This window comes from Oncorhynchus gorbuscha, linkage group LG20 (assembly GCF_021184085.1).
Source record: "Oncorhynchus gorbuscha isolate QuinsamMale2020 ecotype Even-year linkage group LG20, OgorEven_v1.0, whole genome shotgun sequence".
Taxonomy (NCBI): domain Eukaryota; kingdom Metazoa; phylum Chordata; class Actinopteri; order Salmoniformes; family Salmonidae; genus Oncorhynchus; species Oncorhynchus gorbuscha.
The window spans coordinates 27,089,111-27,111,349 of NC_060192.1; the positions used below are offsets into that span (position 1 = coordinate 27,089,111).

At 49.0% G+C, this 22,239-nt stretch overlaps 1 protein-coding gene across 2 annotated transcripts in view; it reads left to right on the forward strand.

Annotated features, from left to right (window-relative positions):
• The first annotated feature begins 9,047 nt into the window (after positions 1–9,047).
• Positions 9,048–22,239, forward strand: part of LOC124007399 (disks large homolog 4) — a 38,494-nt gene continuing 25,302 nt past the window's right edge. For both annotated transcript variants that reach the window (XM_046317914.1, XM_046317915.1), the window contains exon 1: positions 9,048–9,131. In XM_046317914.1, the coding sequence (XP_046173870.1) occupies positions 9,072–9,131 (60 nt within the window). In that variant the 5' untranslated portion in view covers positions 9,048–9,071. The remainder of the gene's footprint in view (positions 9,132–22,239) is intronic.

Genomic DNA, 22,239 nt, shown 5'->3' on the forward strand with positions numbered 1-22,239 from the left:
GACTTGCCTGGTTAAGTATATATATTTTTTAATTCATGGTTTTAAACGTTTAGAAATCTCACATTACAAACTTTGCTGTGCGTTCAAGGCTTCTTTTTACAGTCTATGGCGCGAGGAAACTGTGCAGACACGGTGATCTGAGCTATCTGATTGGCCAGTGGAAGGCCTCTTAGTGCAATTGATTTTCTCTCTGGGCCGGCCGGTTTGGCGGAGTTCTACCGTCAGACACATGAAATGGTTCAAGATGGGAACACGCTAGGGCTGCTGAATCAAGTGCACCTACCACCCACAGGGCTGCTGAATCAAGTGCACCTACCACCCACAGGGCTGCTGAATCAAGTGCACTTACCACCCACAGGGCTGCTGAATCAAGTGCACCTACCACCCACAGGGCTGCTGAATCAGTGCACCTACCACCCACAGGGCTGGGCTGCTGAATCAAGTGCATACCACCCACAGGGCTGCTGAATCAAGTGCACCTACCACCCACAGGGCTGCTGAATCAAGTGCACCTACCACCCACAGGGCTGCTGAATCAAGTGCACCTACCACCCACAGGGCTGCTGAATCAAGTGCACCTACCACACACAGGGCTGCTGAATCAAGTGCACCTACCACCCACAGGGCTACTGAATCATTGCACCTACCACCCACAGGGCTGCTGAATCAAGTGCACCTACCACCCACAGGGCTGCTGTCAAGTGCTACCACCCACAGGGCTGCTGAATCAAGTCATTACCACCTGCAGGGCTGCTGAATCAAGTGTACCACCCATCAAGTGCACCTACCACCCACAGGGCTGCTGAATCAAGTGCACCTACCACCCACAGGGCTGCTGAATCAAGTGCACCTACCACCCACAGGGCTGCTGAATCACGTCATTACCACCCACAGGGCTGGTGAATCATTGCACCTACCACCCACAGGGCTGCTGAATCAAGTGCACCTACCACCCACAGGGCTGCTGAGTCAAGTGCACCTACCACCCACAGGGCTGCTGAATCAAGTGCACCTACCACCCACAGGGCTGCTGAATCAAGTGCACCTACCACCCACAGAGCTGCTGAATCAAGTGCACCTACCACCCACAGGGCTGCTGAATCAAGTGCACCTACCACCCACAGGGCTGCTGAATCAAGTACTCACCCACAGGGCTGCTGAATCAGCTACCACCCTGACAGGGCTACTGAATCAAGTGCACCTACCGCCCACAGGGCTGCTGAATCAAGTGCACCTACCACCCACAGGGCTGCTGAGTCATTCACTTACCACCCACAGGGCTGCTGAATCAAGTTCACCTACCACCCACAGGGCTGCTGAATCAAGTGCACCTACCACCCACAGGGCTACTGAATCAAGTGCACCTACCGCCCACAGGGCTGCTGAATCAAGTGCACCTACCACCCACAGGGCTGCTGAGTCAAGTGCACTTACCACCCACAGGGCTGCTGAATCAAGTTCACCTACCACCCACAGGGCTGCTGAATCAAGTGCACCTACCACCCACAGGGCTGCTGAATCAAGTGCACCTACCACCCACAGGGCTGCTGAATCAAGTGCACCTACCACCCACAGGGCTGCTGAATCAAGTGCACCTACCACCCACAGGGCTGCTGAATCATTCACCTACCACCCACAGGGCTGCTGAATCAAGTGCACCTACCACTGCAGGGCTGCTGAATCATTCACCTACCACCTGCAGGGCTACTGAATCAAGTACCTACCACCCACAGGGCTGCTGAATCAAGTGCACCTACCACACACAGGGCTGCTGAATCAAGTCACCTCATTACAGGGCTGCTGAATCAAGTGCACCTACCACCCACAGGGCTGCTGAATCATGCACCTACCACCCACAGGGCTGCTGAATCAAGTGCACCTACCACCCACAGGGCTACTGAATCAAGTGCACCTACCACCCACAGGGCTGCTGAATCAAGTGCACCTACCACCCACAGGGCTGCTGAATCAAGTGCACCTACCACCCACAGGGCTGCTGAGTCAAGTGCACTTACCACCTGCAGGGCTGCTGAATCAAGTTCACCTACCACCCACAGGGCTGCTGAATCAAGTGCACCTACCACCCACAGGGCTGCTGAATCAGTGCTACCACCCACAGGGCTGCTGAATCAAGTGCACCTACCACCCACAGGGCTGCTGAATCAAGTGCACCTACCACCCACAGGGCTGCTGAATCAAGTGCACTACCACCCACAGGGCTGCTGAATCAAGTGCTCACACAGGGCTGCTGAATCAAGTGCACCTACCACCCACAGGGCTACTGAATCAAGTGCACCTACCACCCACAGGGCTGCTGAATCAAGTGCACCTACCACACACAGGGCTGCTGAATCAAGTGCACCTACCACCCACAGGGCTGCTGAATCAAGTGCACCTACCACCCACAGGGCTGCTGAATCAAGTGCACCTACCACCCACAGGGCTGCTGAATCAAGTGCACCTACCACCCACAGGGCTGCTGAATCAAGTGCACCTACCACCCACAGGGCTGCTGAATCAAGTGCACCTACCACCCACAGGGCTGCTGAATCAAGTGCACCTACCACCCACAGGGCTGCTGAATCAAGTGCACCTACCACCCACAGGGCTGCTGAATCAAGTGCACCTACCACCCACAGAGCTGCTGAATCAAGTGCACCGACCACCCACAGGGCTACTGAATCAAGTGCACCTACCACCCACAGGGCTACTGAATCAAGTGCACCTACCACCCACAGAGCTGCTGAATCAAGTGCACCTACCACCCACAGCGTGAAATACATTTTAAAAAACTAGGAAAGGAAGGCTTCATCATTTTTTACAGAAATGTTTGGTGATCAGATAGGAATGCCTTGAAGACCACTGTCTTGATGACCACTACTTTATGTGTAGGATGGCCTCAGGAAGCACTGCAGTGGGTTGGCATGGTGACAGGAGGTGGCCGTGCAAGCCTCCTCAGTTATGGAGATGACAGCACCAGCGTCACAGAGCTTTGGCTTGGAGTCCTTAAGAATGTCTTAAATGAGCTCTTGGTGACGACAGTGCATTGACATTGAGGTCAGCCCTTAAAGACCTGTCTATGATAGGACATTACGACAGGCTGTCCTCGCCAATCCTTTACTGTGTTTTAGTTTTATCACCACTCTGATCCCAATCACCCCTTCTCATGCATGATTTCATTGAATGCTTTTACCCAATCCTACTCCCCCTATCCACTGCACATTAGCCTACTATTCTCGCTGCACTATGCTATCAATCTGCCCCTCTCCCTCCCTTCTCTTTTTGCACTAACTTTTTTGTCTCATCACATATGCTGCTGCTACTGTTTACTGTCTATCACTTAAATCCTAGTTATATGTACATATCTACCTGAATAACTCTTACCCCTGCACATGGACTCTGTACTGATACCCTGTGTATAAAGCCAAGTTATCATTACTCATTATGTATTTATTATTACTTCTATTACATGTTTTACTTTCTATTATTTCTCTGTTTTATTTCTCTCTGCATTGTTAGGAAGGGCCTGTCATCCATTTCACTCCCTAGTCTACACCTGTTGTTTTACTCTAACATCACATAAACATTTATTTGATACTCCCTCTCTCCCTCACATCCAACTCCTCCCTCTCATCCAACTCCTCTCTCCCTCTCATCCAACTCCTCCCTCTCTCCCTCTCATCCAACTCCTCCCTCTCTCCCTCTCATCCAACTCCTCCCTCTCTCCCTCTCATCCAACTCCTCCATCTCTCCCTCCCTCATCCATCTCCTCCCTCCCTCTCTTCCTCTCCTCTAACTCCTCTCTCTCTCCCTCTCATCCAACTCCTCCCTGTCTCCAACTTCCTCTCATCCATCTCCTCCCTCCTCACTCCCTCTCCTCCATCTCCTCCCTCTCTCCCTCCCTCTCATCCATCTCCTCCCTCCCTCTCATCCATCTCCTCTCCTCCCTCTCTCCTCTCTCATCCATCTCCTCCCTCCCTCCCTCTCTCCCTCTCCTCTAACTCCTCCCTCTCTCCCTCTCATCCAACTCCTCCCTCCATCCATCTCCTCCCTCTCCCCCTCTATTCCATCTCCTCCCTCCCTCCCTCTCATCCATCTCCTCCCTCTCTCCCTCTCATCTATTTCCTCCCTCCTCATTCCTCCATCCCTCTCTCCTCCCTCTCATCCATCTCCTCCCTCTCATCCATCTCCTCCCTCCCTCCCTCCCTCTCATCCATCCCCTCCCTCCCTCCCTCTCTCCCTCTCCTCTAACTCCTCCCTCTCTCCCTCTCATCCATCTCCTCCCTCCCTCTCTCCCTCTCATCCATCTCCTCCCTCCCTCTCCCTCTCTTCCCTCTCATCTCAACTCCCTCCCTCCCCTCTCATCCATCTCCCCTCCCTCTCCCTATCATCAGCTCCTCCATCCCTCCCTCTCATCCATCTCCCCTCCCTCTCTCCTCTCCCTCTCATTCATCCATCTTCCTCCCTCTCTCCTCTAACTCCTCCCTCTCTCCCTCTCATCCATCTTCCTCCCTCCCTCTCTCCTCCCTCTAACTCCTCCTCTCTCCCTCTCATCCATCCCTCCTCTCTCTCTCCCTCCCTCTCATCCATCTCCTCCCTCCCTCTCTCCCTCTCCTCTAACTCTTCCCTATCTCCCTCTCAACCAACTCCTCCCTCTCTCCCTCTCATCCATCTCCTCCCTCTCTCCTCCCTCTCATCCATCTCCCTCCTCTCCCTCCCTCTAATCCATCCCTCTCTCCCTCTCCATCTCCCTCCCTCCCTCCCTCTCATCCAACTCCTCCCTCTCATCCAACTCCTCCTCTATCTCCTCCCTCATCTCCCTCTCATCCATCTCCCTCCATCTCCCTCCCTCCCTCTCTCCCTCCCTCTCATCCATCTCCTCCCTCCCTCTCTCCCTCTCCTCTAACTCCTCCCTTTCTCTCTCTCATCCATCTCCTCCCTCCCTTTCTCCCTCTCCTCTTACTCCTCCCTCTCTCCCTCTCATCCCTCTCCCTCCCTCTCTCCCTCTCCTCTAACTCCTCCCTCTCTCCCTCTCATCCAACTCCTCCCTCTCTCCCTCTCGACCAACTCCTCCCTCTCTCTCTCCCTCTCATCCATCTCCCTCCCTCCCTCTCTCCCTCTCCTCTAACTTCTCCCTCTCTCCCTCTCATCCAACTCCTCCCTCTCATCCAACTCCTCCCTCTCATTCATCTCCTCCCTCTCTCCCTCCCTCTCATCCATCTCCCTCCCTCCCTCTCCCCTCCCTCTCATCCATCTCCTCCCTCCCTCTCTCCCTCTCCTCTAACTCCTCCCTCTCTCCCTCTCATCATCTCCTCTCCTCCCTCCTCCCTCCCTTTCCAACTCCTCCCTCCCAACTCCTCCCTCTCTCCCTCTCCTCTAACTCCTCCCTCTCTCCCTCTCCCTCTCCAACTCTCCTCCCTCTCATCCAACTCCTCCCTCATCCAACTCCTTCATCTCCTCCCTCTCTCCCTCCCTCTCATCCATCTCCTCCCTCCCTCCCTCTCTCCCTCTCCTCTAACTCCTCTCTCCTCCCTCTCATCCATCTCCTCCCTCCCTCTCTCCCTCTCCTCTAACTCCTCCCTCTCTCCCTCTCATCCAACTCCTCCCTCTCTCCCTATCATCTCTTCCCTCCCTCCCTCTCTCCCTCTCTCTCATCCATCTCCTCCCTCCCTCTCTCCCTCTCCTCTAACTCCTCCCTCTCTCCCTCTCATCCATCTCCTCCCTCCCTCTCTCCTCTAACTCCTCCCTCTCTCCCTCTCATCCATCTCCTCCCTCCCTCTCTCCCTCTCCTCTAACTCCTCCCTCTCTCCCTCTCATCCATCTCCCTCCCTCCCTCTCTCCCTCCCTCTCATCCATCTCCTCCCTCCCTCCTCTCTCCTCTAACTCCTCCCTCTCAACCTCTCATCCAACTCCTCCCTTTCTCCCTATCATCTATCTCCTCCCTCTCTCCCTCCCTCTCATCCATCTCCCTCTCTCCCTATCCTCTAACTCCTCCCTCTCTCCCTCTCATCCATCTCCCTCCCTCCCTCCCTCTCATCCAACTCCTCCCTCTCTCCCTATCATCTATCTCCTCCCTCTCTCCCTCCCACTCATCCATCTCCCTCTCATCCATCTCCCTCCCTCCCTCTCATCCATCTCCCTCCCTCTCATCCAACTCCTCCCTCCCTCTCTCCCTCTCATCCAACTCCTCCCTCTCATCCAACTCCTCCCTCTCTCCCTATCATCCAACTCCTCCCTCTCTCCCTCCCTCTAGTCCATCTCCCTCCCTCCCTCCCTCTCTCCCTCTCCTCTAACTCCTCCCTCCACATACTGTATACTATGAGAGTCTGATGACCTCCCTCATATTTACTGCCATGTTTTGGTTACAGTCAAGTAACCCAGTCATTTTTTATGCAGGAATTCAATTACCATTTTCCTCTAACGTATTCCCCATTTCCCTGCATCGCTCCTTCTCCCTTCCTCTCTCTTCCCCTTGCTCCCTCTCTCTCTCTGCATTCATCTCTGTATCTGACTGGTATCTTCATTTTCTTTGTCTTCCTTACTCTTCTTTAATAAATGTTTAAAGATGTCCCTGCAGCTCCAATGTAATTACTGTGCAATAGAAGCTTAAGTCTACTGGGAAGGGGAGCGGAGAGCAGAGGAAGAGAAAGACGATGCAAGCTAGAAGAAGAGAAAATCATCAGCATAAGATAGAAGAGAGGGAGGGAGGGAGTGAGAGTAGAGTGGGCCCTGAGACAAAATTAGGTAAGGGTAGGGCAGGGGGAGAGAACTTATTTACTAAAATGAGGTTGTCAGCTCTGCATGTCCTTACATAACTCATATATATATATATATATATGTATATATATATATATATATATGTGTGTGTGCGCGTGTGCGTGTGTGCGTGTGTGCGTGTGTGTGTATGTATATGTGTATGTGTGTGTGCGTGCGTGTGTGTGCGTGTGTGTGTGTGCATGCTCGTGACTGAGTGATAGAGAGAATGATAGAGGGAGATCATAAAAGAGAAGATGGTGACAATGTCGAGAGACTTTCTCCACTTCCTCCAAGTTTGAGCAGTTTTCCACCAAGGAGCAACGTAATTGGCTGACTCTTGCCGCTAGAGACACAGCAATAGGATGATTGCCAGACCCAGACATTGCACAGTGTTTCCCACTGCATCTCTCACTCAGGCACCCCTCCCTCTCTCTTTCTCTTTGGGAATCTCTCCCTCTGTCTCTCCATCTCTCTCTTAGTGTTCCATCGCTGTCTGTGTTGCTGTCCATGGTGCTGACTTCATTGGCTGCAGCAGAGTGGTGTGGAGAGCTGGTGAAGAGGAAAGGAGGGATGGACACAGAGAGAGAGAGACACCCCCTGTACAGAGAGGGGAAGAGAAACAAACAGAATATTGAATTAAACATGAAATATGTGTTCTCTGTTCCCAGCGCTGCTCTAGTGAAGTGGCATCCCTGTAGAGTCGGGTCCTATTGGGAAAGCCTGGAGCAGTGGAGCACTGTTACGTACAGCTCAGACAGACTGACTGACAGACTGACAGGTAGACAGACCGAGAGACAGACAGAGAGACTAGGGCTGCCTGGTGGCAGAAAGAAAATGTTGCCTGCCAGAGAGGAATAGCTCATTGGAATACTGCGTGTCGTCAGCATGTGGCCAACACAGTAATGACTGCGCAGCTGATTGGCATTGGAAGTGCAACCTACTGTGCTGCATTGGTAGAACACTGTGTAAACTGCTAGGCTGATACAGTGGGTTGCTGCTATGTTGTTTAATTGATGAGTGGTGCAGAGAATATAGTTTGAACTGACTACAGGGATATGAAATATGTATAACCAAGCACATATTGCAGTGTGTTTACCTTTAGTTTAAAATGTCAAGTTCGGGGTGTTTATTCCTGCTTATTCCAACGCTTAGTCACCACTCCCTCTTCAAACATAAACACAACTCTAGCCTCTTCAAACGCAAACAAACACCACTAACACCATCAACACCCCTCCCCTGCCATCATACTTCCCCTTTTCCTTCCCCTGGGGTGGGAGGGGGCACAGCAGCCGCAGCAGCATAAACTGCATCTCAGTGAGCACAGTACAGGGTGGGGGGGCATGGGATATTCACTCAGAGAGAGAGACTACAGCGGGCTGTTCTAAGACAGAGGATGGAGCTCGAATGGAGGGAACGGTCGCGCTCCTCAGAATATAGAATAACGGAACACATTTTAGATATGCAGGGACTCATGTGTTTAGAGCTTGTTTTCCCAAATTAGATGCAACCATATTCAGTGTGACTTGAATGGAAAAGAAGTATCCCTGTCCTAGGCTATTCCTAGGCTGTGCTATTCATTTTGGGTCCATATTTCAATTGACAGCTGTTCCAAATAGCACTATTTTTGATATTTGAGACGTAGGCTAATTATTAGACAGGCAGGTAGGCTACAATTCCACTCACGCTGCCGTCTTCCTCAAACGAACGACTCCACACATTACACAGGAGGGACTTCACACAGCAGAGGGACTGATCACACAGCAGAGGGACTGATTACACAGCAGAGGGAGGAAGGAACGCTTTCGACGGAGTCCAAACTCTACTCAGCCTCTCCCAAGTTATTTTGGTTCCCAGACCGTGATTTCGGCACCCCCGGATTTAAAAAAAACATCTGGTTTGGAATGTAAAGCCATCTGCGTGCCTCGCCCAATGCTTGATATCAGCGGTATTGTTGAGATTTTTGGCTTTTGATTGTTTTGCATGAGTTGAATGTTCATGTTTAGTAGGCCTATGGGGTTATTTTAAAAAGCATATTTAACTTATATTGAGATATTCCCCGGCTATACGGATACTCCTAATAATGAAGGCATGTGGCAGAGACTGCCTTGATATCATCTTTGATATCATAAGTGTTTATGCATTTGTCACATTTTTTGGAGAGGTAACGCCCCTTCAGCGCATCCCCTCTCTTTCTCTCTGCCACCCACTCACCCGGCTCGTCCATTGAAGGTGAACAGTGTTTGTTAGGTTCCACACGGCGGCTCAGTGCTCAGCACTCAGGCAGGATGTTCATCTCGGTGTGGTATGCCAAAAAAATGGGTCGGCGATTCATCGACAACGTCCGGAAAGCCAAGAAGCATCCGCACCATATCATGGTAGGAACCAAGTGAACATAGTGGTTGACTGACTCCTCTGATGACAGTCAGATCCAGCTATGTCATATTGCTATTAGGTTTCTGTGGTTAAATGGTGTATGAAATTGTGTGAAAATGATCAAAAGATTTGTGATCATTTACTAGGGAAATATATTGGCTTTTTTGTCATGTTTAACATAGACATCCATTTACATCTTTTCTGCACCTTGAGTGAAGGTGTATTCTGAAGAATCATACTTAAACTGCTTTATGTACTCATAATACTTAGTTTGGTCCATGTCTGGTCTGACACTTGGAGTCTGGCTCTCATCTAAAGCATACTTTGTCATACTTTGTAACCAGTTTCATTAGGGTTTTCAACTCTCTGCCCAGAATGGGAAAAGATAAGGAGAAATAAGAGGCAAAATTTGTTGAGTGAGACTTTTCTCAACTCAGTGAACTCATGGGACTAATAGCATGGATGGTTTCTCTTATGGTGACAGGAATGTCGTTTTTCTTAATACATTTGCTAATATCGGCACTCGCCGACATGAAGCTTGGATTTCCGGAACGAGGATATTTGTTGCCACACATTTGGTTCCTGAGAAATATGTGTGAATCACAGACCCTGTGTCCCAATCATGTGAACATGACCTCCTCTGTAGCTCCTCTGTCTACACTGTGTCAGTGTATGCTGGTATTTCAGGGAGTATATAGTCTCTGTAGTTCTCACAGTCCCTCGCTGCCAAAGGTGCTTTAACAAAGTACTGAGTAAAGGGTCTGAATACTTTTTTTGATTTGAATACATTTGCAAAAACTATTTTTTGCTTTGTCATAATGCGGTATTGTGTGTAGATTGATGAGGGGAAAACGATTTAATCAACTTTAGAATAAGGCTGTAATGTAACAAAGTGTGGAAAAGGTGAAGGGGTCAGAATACTTTCCCAATACAGTTGCAGTTCTCAATATCCTCTGAGTCCCTTCTATGTGATGCTACGCATGTTCTCAATATCCTCTGAGTCCCTTCTATGTGATGCTACGCATGTTCTCAATATCCTCTGAGTCCCTTCTATGTGATGCTACGCATGTTCTCAATATCCTCTGAGTCCCTTCTATGTGATGCTACGCATGTTCTCAATATCCTCTGAGTCCCTTCTATGTGATGCTACGCATGTTCTCAATATCCTCTGAGTCCCTTCTATGTGATGCTACGCATGTTCTCAATATCCTCTGAGTCCCTTCTATGTGATGCTACGCATGTTCTCAATATCCTCTGAGTCCCTTCTATGTGATGCTACGCATGTTCTCAATATCCTCTGAGTCCCTTCTATGTGATGCTACGCATGTTCTCAATATCCTCTGAGTCCCTTCTATGTGATGCTACGCATGTTCTCAATATCCTCTGAGTCCCTTCTATGTGATGCTACGCATGTTCTCAATATCCTCTGAGTCCCTTCTATGTGATGCTACGCATGTTCTCAATATCCTCTGAGTGCCTTCTATGTGATGCTACGCATGTTCTCAATATCCTCTGAGTCCCTTCTATGTGATGCTACGCATGTTCTCAATATCCTCTGAGTCCCTTCTATGTGATGCTACGCATGTTCTCAATATCCTCTGAGTCCCTTCTATGTGATGCTACGCATGTTCTCAATATCCTCTGAGTCCCTTCTATGTGATGCTACGCATGTGTCATTTACCGTTTCAGTGTGCAATAATGTGTAGCTGGCCCTTATCTCTCCCTCCCTCTCTCTCAAACACACACACACACACACACACACACACACACACACACACACACACACACACACACACACACACACACACACACACACACACACACACACACACACACACACACACACACACACACACACACACACACACAGCCATTTACACACCGTATTTCTTTTCTGTGGAAGTGCATAAGGGGCTTTCATAAATAACGGTGTGTGAATGATGTCCCGTCAAAATGAACCCCTGTAACATCCCCATTGCACGCACGCACGCACACACACACACACACACACACACACGCAAACATGCACACACCTGTGTGGATCTGCTGCCATTCCCTCCCTTCCCCCCACATCTATCTCACCCTCTCTCATCCCCCCACCTTCCTCTCCTCCTGTCCTTCTTTGGGCAGAGCTGTGCTGCCCTCAGGTCAGGGCCAGTCTGGAGTGTACTTGCCTCTTCTGTTCCTGTCTCTACTGCTATTGTTCATTCTCTCTCTCTTTCTCTCTCTCTCTCTCTCTTTCTCTCTCTCTTTCTCTCTCGTTCTCGCTCTCTCTCTCTTTCTCTCTCTCTCTCTCTCTCTCTCTCTTTTCGCTCTCGTTCTCGCTCTCTCTCTCTCAGCATCTGTTTACCCTGATTTTCCCCCTTAAACAGAGTACACATTTAGACACAGCAACTCCAGAAATAGAAACCAATCTCTAGTTGCCTGACTGACTGCATAATCAGTGCTGTTCTGGAAGATTATAGCACTCCAATGGAAACATCTGACTGTTGATACTCGTGTTTATATTGCAATATGAATGGTATTCCATATGAAGCACTGAACATAATTGACGGTTGTGATTGATGTTGGGAGAGATAGTGAGGGTTTGTGTAAGTGAGTAAGTGGGTTTGTGTGGGTTTGTGTAAGTGAGTAAGTGGGTTTGTGTGGGTTTGTGTAAGTGAGTGAGTGGGTGTGTGTGTGTGTAGGTTTGTGTAAGTGAGTGAGTGGGTTTGTGTAGGTGAGAGAGAAGGTTTGAGTGGGTTTGTGTCGGTGAGTGAGAAGGGTTGTGCGGGTTTGTGTGGGTAAGTGGAGCGTGTTGGCATCACTTTTAGGTTAATTGTGATTCATTTTGTCTTGACTGACTGAAGCCATTAGATAAGTTGCGTTCTGTTTGCTTGATAAATCGTTGAGGGTATTGGAGCACATTATTATGACACTGCTTAGCTGTTGGCTTATGTAGAGCCACATTGCTTATACCACAGCTACAACAGACAACTAGTTAATGAAACCTCCGACAGAGACCAGAGGTATTACCCGAGTTAGCCTGTAAGATCATTATCATTTGAAGTGATACATTTTCATTTTCAATATCCGCTGACATAACAGCATTGTTCCCTAATTTAGTTATAAATATCCTTTTCCCACTGCTGGGTTGGGGTTGTGCATTAAACAACATACAGTTGAAGTAGAAAGTTACAAACACTTAGGTTGGAGTCATTCAAACTTGTTTTCCAACCACTCCGCCAATTTCTTGTTAACAAACTATAGTTTTGGCAAGTCAGTTAGGACATCTACTTTGTGCATGACACAAGTCATTTTTCCAACAATTGTTTACAGACAAATGATTTCACTTATAATTCACTGGATCACAATTCCAGTGGGCCAGAAGTTTACATACAGTAAGTTGACTGTGCCTTTAAACAGCTTGGAACATTCCCGAAAATGATGTCATGGCTTTAGAAGCTTCTGATAGGCTAATTGACATCATTTGAGTCAATTGGAGGTGTACCTGTGGATGTATTTCTAGGCCTACCTTCAAACTCAGTGCCTCTTTGCTTGAGATAATGGGAAAATCAAAAGAAATCAGCCAAAACTTCCACAAGACTGGTTCATCCTTTGGTGCAATTTCCAAATGCCTGAAGGTACCATGTTCATCTGTGCAAACAATAGTACGCAAGTATAAACACCATGGGACCACGCAGCCGTCATACCACTCAGAAAGGAGACTTGTCTCCTAGAGATGAACATACGTTGGTTCGAAAAGTGCAAATCAATCCCAGAACAACAGCAAAGGACCTTGTGAAGATACTGGAGTAAACAGGTACAAACTTATCTATATCCACAGTAAAACAAGTCATATATCGACATAACTTGAAAAGCCGCTCAGCAAGGAAGAAGCCACTGCTCCAAAACCGCCATAAAAAGCCAGACTACGGTTTGTAACTGCACATGGGGACAAAGATCGTACTTTTTGGAGAGATGTCCTCTGGTCTAATGAAACAAAAATAGAACTGTTTGGCCAAAATGACCATCGTTATGTTTGGAGGAAAAGAGGGAGGCTTGCAAGCCAAAGAACACCATCCCAACCGTGAAGTACGGGGGTGGCAGCATCATGTTGTGGGGGAGCTTTGCTGCAGGAGGGACTGGTGCACTTCACAAAATAGATGGCATCATGAGGGAGGACAATGATGTGGATATATTGAAGAAACATCTGAAGACATCAGACAGGAAGTTACTAAAGCTTGGTCGCAAATGGGTCTTCCAAATGGACAATGACCCCAAGCATACTTCCAAAGTTGTGGCAAAATGGCTTAAGGACAACAAAGTCAAGGTATTGAAGGGGCCATCACAATGCCCTGACCTCAATCCTATAGAGAATGTATGGGCAGAACTGAAGAAGCGTGTGCGAACAAGGAGGCCTATAAACCTGACTCAGTTACACAAGCTCTGTCAGGAGGAATGGGCCAACTTATTGTGGGAAGCTTGTGGAAGGCTACCCGAAAGGGGTGGACCCAAGTTAAACAATTTAAAGGCAATGCTAACAAATACTAATTGAGTGTATGTAAACTTCTGCCACACTGGGAATGTGATGAAAGAAATAAAAGCTGAAATAAATTGTTCTCTCTTAATATTATTCTGACATTTCACATTCTTAAAATAAAGTGGTGATCGTAACTGACCTAAGATGGAATTTTCGCTAGGATTAAATGTCAGGAATTGTGGAAAAACTGAGTTAAAATGTATTTTTATAAGGTGTATGTAAACTTCTGACTTCAACTGTATTTCTAGGATTTTAGAAGGGAGCATTCTAGTCTCCCCTGCAAGTATAGACATGCTCTCTAGTGCATCCTGATCCTCAAGTGAGCGATGATCAATCTGTGGAGAGACAGAGCAGAAATAAAAGGAATGTTTTGTTTAAAGGGTAGCAGACGTCGATCGCTCCGTTGATTCTACCTTTCCTCCAAGTTCTCTCTCACTCTCTCTCTCCTCTGCTGTCTTTCTCCCTCTCCCTCTCTCTGTCTCTCTCTCTCTCTCTCTCTCTCACTCTCTCTCTCCTCTGCTGTCTTTCTCCCTCTCTCTGTCTCTCTCTCTCTCTCTCTCACTCTCTCTCTCCTCTGCTGTCTTTCTCCCTCTCCCTCTCTCTGTCTCTTTTTCATTCTCTCCACTGTTCCCCTTGCTGTCTCTCTTCTCTGCTCCCCTGTTGAGGCCTGGTAAAAGCCTGCTGGTCAGCATATTTAGGCTAGCTGTGTATTCATATTTCAGCACTCTCTGACTGACGCCTGGCTCTAATTTGATGTTAAAACATTTCAACTCTAGGGAGGTAGTGAGCATGTGGGGTTATTTTTAGCTGTTTGCCAGTGAACTACCTTTAACCTTTGCCTCTGCAGCAGACTGATTGACGTAACACTGTCTTTCACATCATCACCTAAACCTGCACACTGGCTCCACACTGACTCCACACTTCCTCCTCCTACTCTATAGCAGGTGTATACGTCAACAATACACAGAGCAAAATGTAGCCTTGCAAACACACACATCCGCTCAATCAGATATACAAACGAACAAAACACATATATTCACTCAATCGCTCTGTTTATCTCTCTCAAACTCTCTTTCTCTCTAAATCTCTCTTTTTCTCTCTTTTTTTCCTCTCTATCTATCTTTTCTCTCTCTTGTTCTGACTTTCTGTCTCTCTTTCTCTGTCTATCTCTCTTCTCTCTTCTTTGTAATGGCCCCAGGGTATTGTGAGTCTAGAAATCAAGCAGAAATCAAGCAATCACATCGCACTCCTCCAACCCCTTATCTGTCCTCTCAGTCCTCTCTGTGGGGCGAGGCTCTCCTTCATCTCTCAGGGCTCCCAGTCTCGGTGGGTTCGTGGTTTTGCCTTCACCCCTTGTCCTCTGGTGATTACTGCTTCTTGTTTGAACCCTGTCAGCCTACAGAGTGCTGGACAGTGGAGTGTGCTGGATTGGATCTCAGCATGCTCTCCTATGGGGAAAACAGGAAGTGAAACGTTTGACTGTTAGAGAACAGTGGTGATCAGGGTTGGGGATAAAGCTTGGGTTTAAATGACTGCATAAGTAAGATGTTCATTTAAGAATTAGTGTCAGGATCAGTATTCTGGGCTGTGAGCTTTTGATTCAGAGGTTCCAGTTCATGGCTAAAGGTCAAGATTCAGGAGTTGACAGGACAAGGGATGACAGGGTATATCAGGAGTTTGATATTGGACAAGGGATGACAGGACTGGGAGGTCCGTGGGGCGACGCACAATTGGCCTAGGGGGAGGCTTAGGGAGGGGTTGGCCCCTAGGGATGTCCTTGTCTCATCGCGCACCAGTGACTCCTGTGGCGGGCCGGGCGCAGTGCACGCTAACCAGGTCGCCAGGTGCACGGTGTTTCCTCCGACACATTGGTGCGGCTGGCTTCCGGGTTGGATGCGCGCTGTGTTAAGAAGCAGTGCTGCTTGGTTGGGTTGTGTATCGGAGGACGCATGACTTTCAACCTTCGTCTCTCCCGAGCCCGTACAGGAGTTGTAGCGATGAGACAAGATAGTAGCTACTAAAACAATTGGATACCACGAAATTGGGGAGAAAAAGAGTAAAATTGATTTAAAAAAAATAAAAATAAAAAGTTTAACAGTGAAGGTTTGGGGGCGGTCTGGAAAAGAAAGACAATGGGAGAGTAGGTGGAGTAAAAATATATGTGGGCGACTGTTAAATTCCCTAAATCCAGCCTCCCACTTCCTGACAAAGAACAGCTAGGGAGTCTCCTATCAAACCCCTGTAGGAGGACTGTGTGTATTAGGGGTTGAGTACTAACTGCACAAGGTATGTTCCTCAGCCTGGATATATAGGATACTTTTGACACGTCAGATAGTAGCTGGACGTGTTTGGCCCAGTTAAAGGCGTTAGCGGCTCTGTGCAGCCATACAGTAACAGAAGGTGACACAGACTCAAGGCAGGAGGAGAGATGTAGGCCGACCCTGGGATGAAATCCCTGCAGTAGGAATACAGATCCTTTTTGAGTTATAAAGTATTTTTTTAAATCCGGCCCAGATCTGTCCAAATGGTTTGATTAGCCTATAGAGTAACTTAGTACTGCATGTGAGTGGTCTTTAGCTTATAGTTTGTGTGGCCTGCAATTTACTGCTAGAATTATAAGTAATGCAGGTTTTGAGTGGTTTAGCGGCTCGGTTTTGAGGTTGTGAACCTGGAACAGAGATAAGGGAGAGGCTCTATAACACCTACACTCCAATATGTTCTCAATATATCTGACTGCTACGGGATATGAGCCTTACTGGTTATTGTCATTGCTGCCCCCCCCCCTCTCTCTCTCTCTCTCTCTCTCTCTCTCTCTCTCTCTCTCTCTCTCTCTCTCTCTCTCTCTCTCTCTCTCTCTCTCTTTTCTGTCCCTCTCTCTCCTCTCTCTTCTCTCTGTCTCCTTCCTCTGTCGCATTCCTCTCTCTCTCTCTTCTCTGTCTCATTCCTCTACCTCTTTCCTCTCTCTCTCTCTCTCTGTGTTTCTTTCCCTTTCTCTCCTCTCTCTTCTCTCCTTCTTTCTCCTCTCTCTCTCCTATCTCTCTCTCCTCTCTGTTTCCTCTCTCTCTCTTTCCTCTCTCTCTCTCCTCTCTCTCTCTTTCCTCTCTCTCTCCTCTCTCTCTCTCTCCTCTTTGTTTACTCTCTCTCCGCTCTCTCTCTCTCTGTTTCTATCCCTCTCTCTCCTTTCTCTCTCCTCTCTCTATCCTCGCTCTCTCTCCTCTCTCTATCCCCTCTCTCTCCTTTCTCTATCCTCTCCCATGTCTCTCTCTCTCCTCTCTCCTCTCTCTATATCTCTCCTCTCTCTCTCCTCTCCCTATCCTCTCTCTCTCCTCTCCCTATACTCTCTCTCTCTCTCTCTCTCTCTCTCTCTCTCTCTCTCTCTCTCTCTCTCTCTCCTATACTCTCTCTCTCTCTCTCTCTCTCTCTCTCTCTCTCTCTCTCTCTCTCTCTCTCTCTCTCTCTCTCTCTCTCTCTCTCTCTCTCTCTCTCTATTTCTCTCTCTATTTCTGTCCCTCTCTCTCCCCTCTTCTCTCTGTCTCCTTCCTCTCTCGCATTCCTCTCTCTCTCTCTTCTCTGTCTCATTCCTCTACCTCTTTCCTCTCTCTCTCTCTCTCTCTCTCTGTTTCTGTCCCTCTCTCTCCTCTCTCTTCTCTCCTTCTTTCTCCTCTCTCTCTTTCCTCTCTCTCCCTCCTCTGTTTCCTCTCTCTCTCTTTCCTCTCTCTCTCTCCTCTCTCTCTCTTTCCTCTCTCTCTCTCTCCTCTCTCTCTCTCCTCTTTGTTTACTCTCTCTCCCCCCCTCTCTCTGTTTCTATCCCTCTCTCTCCTTTCTATCTCCTCTCTCTATCCTCGCTCTCTCTCCTCTCTCTATCCTCTCTCTCTCCTTTCTCTATCCTCTCCCTGTCTCTCTGTCTCTCTCTCCTCTCTCCTCTCTTTGTCTCTTCTTTCTCTCTCTCTCCTCTCTCTCTCTCTCTCCTCTCTCTGTCACCTCTCTCTCTCTCCTCTCTCTCTATCCTCTCTCTCTCTCTCTCTCTTCTCTCTCTCCCTCCTCTCTCTCCTCTCTATGTCTCCTCTCTCTCCTCTCTCTCCCTCCTCTGTCTCCTCTCTCTCCTCTCTCCGTCTCCTCTTTCTCCTCTCTCTCTGTTCCTCTCTCTTTGTTTCCTTTCTCTCTCTTTCCTCTCTCTGTCGCCTCTCTCTCTTTCCAACAGCAATTAATTAAGAGCCTAACAAGCTGCATTAATGAGTCTGTTTGGGCGTATGGGAGGGAGGGGGAGGAGGGGAAGGAGGGGGGCTGCAGAGATAAGTTAAAGTTTTATGTTGGGACAGATGTTCTGTCTTTAGGTAAGTGAATGAAGAGAGAGAGAGAGAGAGAGAGAGAGAGAGAGAGAGAGAGAGAGAGAGAGAGAGAGAGAGAGAGAGAGAGAGAGAGAGAGAGAGAGAGAGAGAGAGAGAGAGAGAGAGAGAGAGAGAGAGAGAGAGAGAGAGAGAGAGAGAGAGAGAGAGAGAGAGAGAGAGAGAGAGAGAGAGAGAGAGAGAGAGAGAGAGAGAGAGAGAGAGAGAGAGAGAGAAATAGAGAGAGGACAGAATGAGTGTGGTACAGTAGCCAATAAGGAATTTAAATGGGGTTTCTGGCTTATGTCCAGGTGAAGATGACATCATCCCTCAGGCGTCCTCTGCTCCGTTAGTAAAACTGTGTGTCTCTGCTTAATGCCTCAGCACCATACAGATAGATGACCACGCACTAAATGGAGATGGAAGGAAGACTTCTACTCTAGACTAGAGATGTAGAGCAGCAGGTAGCCTAGCAGTTAAGAGTGTTGGACCAGTAACCGAAAGGTCGCTGGTCTGAATCCCCAAGCCAACTAGGTGAAAAATCTGTCAATGTGTTCTTGAGCAAGGCAATTACCCCTAATTGCTTGTGTAAGTCACTCTGGACAAGAGCATCTCCTAAATGGCGACAGTAAGATGACACAGATAGTGAGCATATTTCCTGATCTGATCTCAGGTGCCTCTCTCCCTCTGTCTTTTCATGATTGCATTGCGTATTCTCTGCATCATAGCATACTACTGTATCTCACCCCATAGTTACAGCATAGGAAGCAATAAGCCCTTCCAAGCAGTTCCTTCTAATAATGCTAATCCTAAAGGAATCCCATAGGAATATTTCTGTAAAGTACAGAGAACTGTACATGAAATGCCTGACAGTTTCAATGTACTGCCCAAATGGAGCTGTCAGTGTCAAGAGTTAAGATCGGATTGATCCGTTGATGCTTCAGATTATGTAATAGACGTAGTGGGAAGGATTTCTACTCTCCTGTTGTTTTTGCTATGATGTTCTATGCCATATAGCTAGAGCTTTAGGCCATCGGAATGAACATCCAGGTTACCATGGAGACAAGCTTTCCTCCGAGCCTCAGAGGCTCCAGTGGCTGATGCTACTTTATTCTGTAGCCATGGTAGCGGCGGTCAGTACAGGAGCGAGGGATGGAGTGGGCCAAACCTCCAGAGAATGAATACAAACGGTCTGTACAGCGAGAACAGGTGACATTTCAGTAGATGCAGTATGTGCTGTAATAGCAGCATGGAGAAAGAGGAATGTTTGGATAGAGTCCGAATTTAAGGGATGGAGATGGAATTATCGAGATATGCGATATATCTGGGACCCATTGGAACAGTGTGATTGTCTGTGTGCGGGGGTTGTGTGTGTGTGAGAGAGAGTGTCTGTGTATCTCTCTGTGGGCTGTCGGTTGTGTGAAGGTCGGCAGGCTGGTGTCATGCTGCTGCTGCTGTTGTTGCTCTGTAAGCACTTTGGATGCACTTTGGTGGTCTCCCTCATGCTAATCAGGGAGGGACAAAATAACAGAGAGAGAGAGAGATGGCAGAGTATTCTCTAAGGAGAACAGCATGCTGCACCCCCTCTTCTGACATCAGATGGGGAGGTGCTACAGTCATTATTTTGGAGAGAGAAGCAGTGAGGGGAGAGGGCTGAAAGGGATGAAGGGAGTTCAAAAGAGAGAAAGAGAGAGACCGAGATATAGAGAGATGGAGTCTCTGTCACTGTATAGGACGAGCCTAAACCATCCTAATGCCAATAGACCTGGCATGTCATTGACTTGTTGTCTTGTCAATTGTTGTGTTGGTGTATGTGTCGAACTGCTTTGCTTTATCTTGGCCAGGTCGCAGTTGTAAATGAGAACTTGTTCTCAACTGGCCTACCTGGTTAAATAAAGGTTAAATAAAAAATGTAAAATGACAAAATTACCATCTCCCTGATTAATGACACCAAGTCTGCTGAAAATAGATGTCCTGCCCATTGGTCTCAGCTTTCAGATGGGCTCTGGTCTGCTCTGCTCTGGTCTGCTCTGCTCTGGTCTGCTCTGCTCTGCTCTGCTCTGGTCTGCTCTGCTCTGCTCTGGTCTGCTCTGCTCTGCTCTGCTCTGGTCTGCTCTGCTCTGCTCTGGTCTGCTCTGGTCTGCTCTGCTCTGGTCTGCTCTGCTCTGCTCTGGTCTGGTCTGCTCTGCTCTGGTCTGCTCTGCTCTGGTCTGCTCTGGTCTGCTCTGCTCTGGTCTGCTCTGGTCTGCTCTGCTCTGGTCTGCTCTGGTCTGCTCTGCTCTGGTCTGCTCTGCTCTGGTTTGCTCTGCTCTGCTCTGGTCTGGTCTGCTCTGGTCTGGTCTGGTCTGGTCTGGTCTGGTCTGCTCTGCTCTGCTCTGCTCTGGTCTGCTCTGCTCTGGTCTGCTTTGCTCTGTTCTGGTCTGCTCTGCTCTGGTCTGCTCTGCTCTGCTCTGGTCTGGTCTGCTCTGTTCTGGTCTGGTCTGGTCTGCTCTGCTCTGCTCTGGTCTGCTCTGCTCTGGTCTGCTCTGGTCTGCTCTGCTCTGGTCTGCTCTGGTCTGCTCTGCTCTGGTCTGCTCTGCTCTGGTCTGCTCTGGTCTGCTCTGCTCTGGTCTGCTCTGCTCTGGTCTGCTCTGGTCTGGTCTGGTCTGGTCTGCTCTGCTCTGCTCTGCTCTGGTCTGCTCTGCTCTGGTCTGCTTTGCTCTGTTCTGGTCTGCTCTGCTCTGGTCTGCTCTGCTCTGGTCTGGTCTGCTCTGCTCTGGTCTGGTCTGCTCTGTTCTGGTCTGCTCTGTTCTGGTCTGCTCTGTTCTGGTCTGCTCTGTTCTGGTCTGCTCTGTTCTGGTCTGCTCTGTTCTGCTCTGCTCTGCTCTGGTCTGCTCTGCTCTGGTCTGGTCTGCTCTGCTCTGCTCTGGTCTGCTCTGTTCTGGTCTGCTCTGCTCTGCTCTGCTCTGCTCTGCTCTGCTCTGCTCTGTTCTGGTCTGCTCTGCTCTGCTCTGCTCTGTTCTGGTCTGGTCTGCTCTGCTCTGCTCTGCTCTGCTCTGTTCTGGTCTGCTCTGCTCTGCTCTGCTCTGCTCTGCTCTGGTCTGGTCTGCTCTGCTCTGCTCTTCTCTGCTCTGCTCTTCTCTGCTCTGGTCTGCTCTGGTCTGCTCTGCTCTGGTCTGCTCTGCTCTGGTCTGCTCTGCTCTGGTCTGGTCTGCTCTGGTCTGGTCTGGTCTGGTCTGGTCTGCTCTGCTCTTCTCACAGGTCATCAGTGACACAACATGCATCCGGAGGCCTTGTAGAACTCGGAGCGAGAGGAACCACACTGATTGCCTTGAAAGCTGGCATCTCTGTTAGATGTCGCCTCGATGTTGCCTTTCATGAGGGTGTTATGAAATGACTACAAACCCTGAATGTATTCAGAGAAGCATGTCACAGAATGTTGCCAATGTGACACTGACCCAGGGCTTTGCTAGATAACGTTGACTCATAGGAAAGAGATGCAATGTCAGGGCCTTGTGGCGGGGGCCTTGTGGCGGGGACCTTGTGGCTGGGGTCTTGTGGCTGGGGCCTTGTGGCTGGGGCCTTGTGGCGGGGGCCTTGTGGCTGGGGCCTTGTGGCTGGGGTCTTGTGGCTGGGGCCTTGTGGCGGGGGCCTTGTGGCTGGGGCCTTGTGGCTGGGGTCTTGTTGCTGGGGTCTTGTGGCTGGGGCCTTGTGGCTGGGGTCTTGTGGCTGGGATTTGTTGCTGGGGTCTTGTGGCTGGGGCCTTGTGGCTGGGGCTTTGTGGCTGGGGCATTGTGGCTGGGATTTTGTGGCTGGGGTCTTGTGGCTGGGATCTTGTGGCTGCTGCCTTGTGGCTAGGAGATGGAGCAGTCAGTGTGTGTCAGGCAGGACATGTCACATGGACTGTTTTTGGTGTTGTCATCATCATTGGGCTCTAAAAAAAAATATTGTATATGCCACGCCATGGCCCTAAATATTCTGTGTGTGTGTGTGTGTGTGTGTGTGTGTGTGTGTGTGTGTGTGTGTGTGTGTGTGTGTGTGTGTGTGTGTGTGTGTGTGTGTGTGTGTGTGTGTGTGTGTGTGTGTGCAGTGGGTGCACGTGTGGGCTAACATTTTCTCTCCTCTCTCTCTCTCCCTTACCTTCACTCTCTCCCTCACTCTCTCTCTCTCTATCTCCCTCGCTCTCTCTCCTCTCTCTTCCTCTCTCTCTCTCCTCTCCCTCTCTCTCTCTCTCTCTCTCTCTCTCTCTCTCTCTCTCTCTCTCTCTCTCTCTCTCTCTCTCTC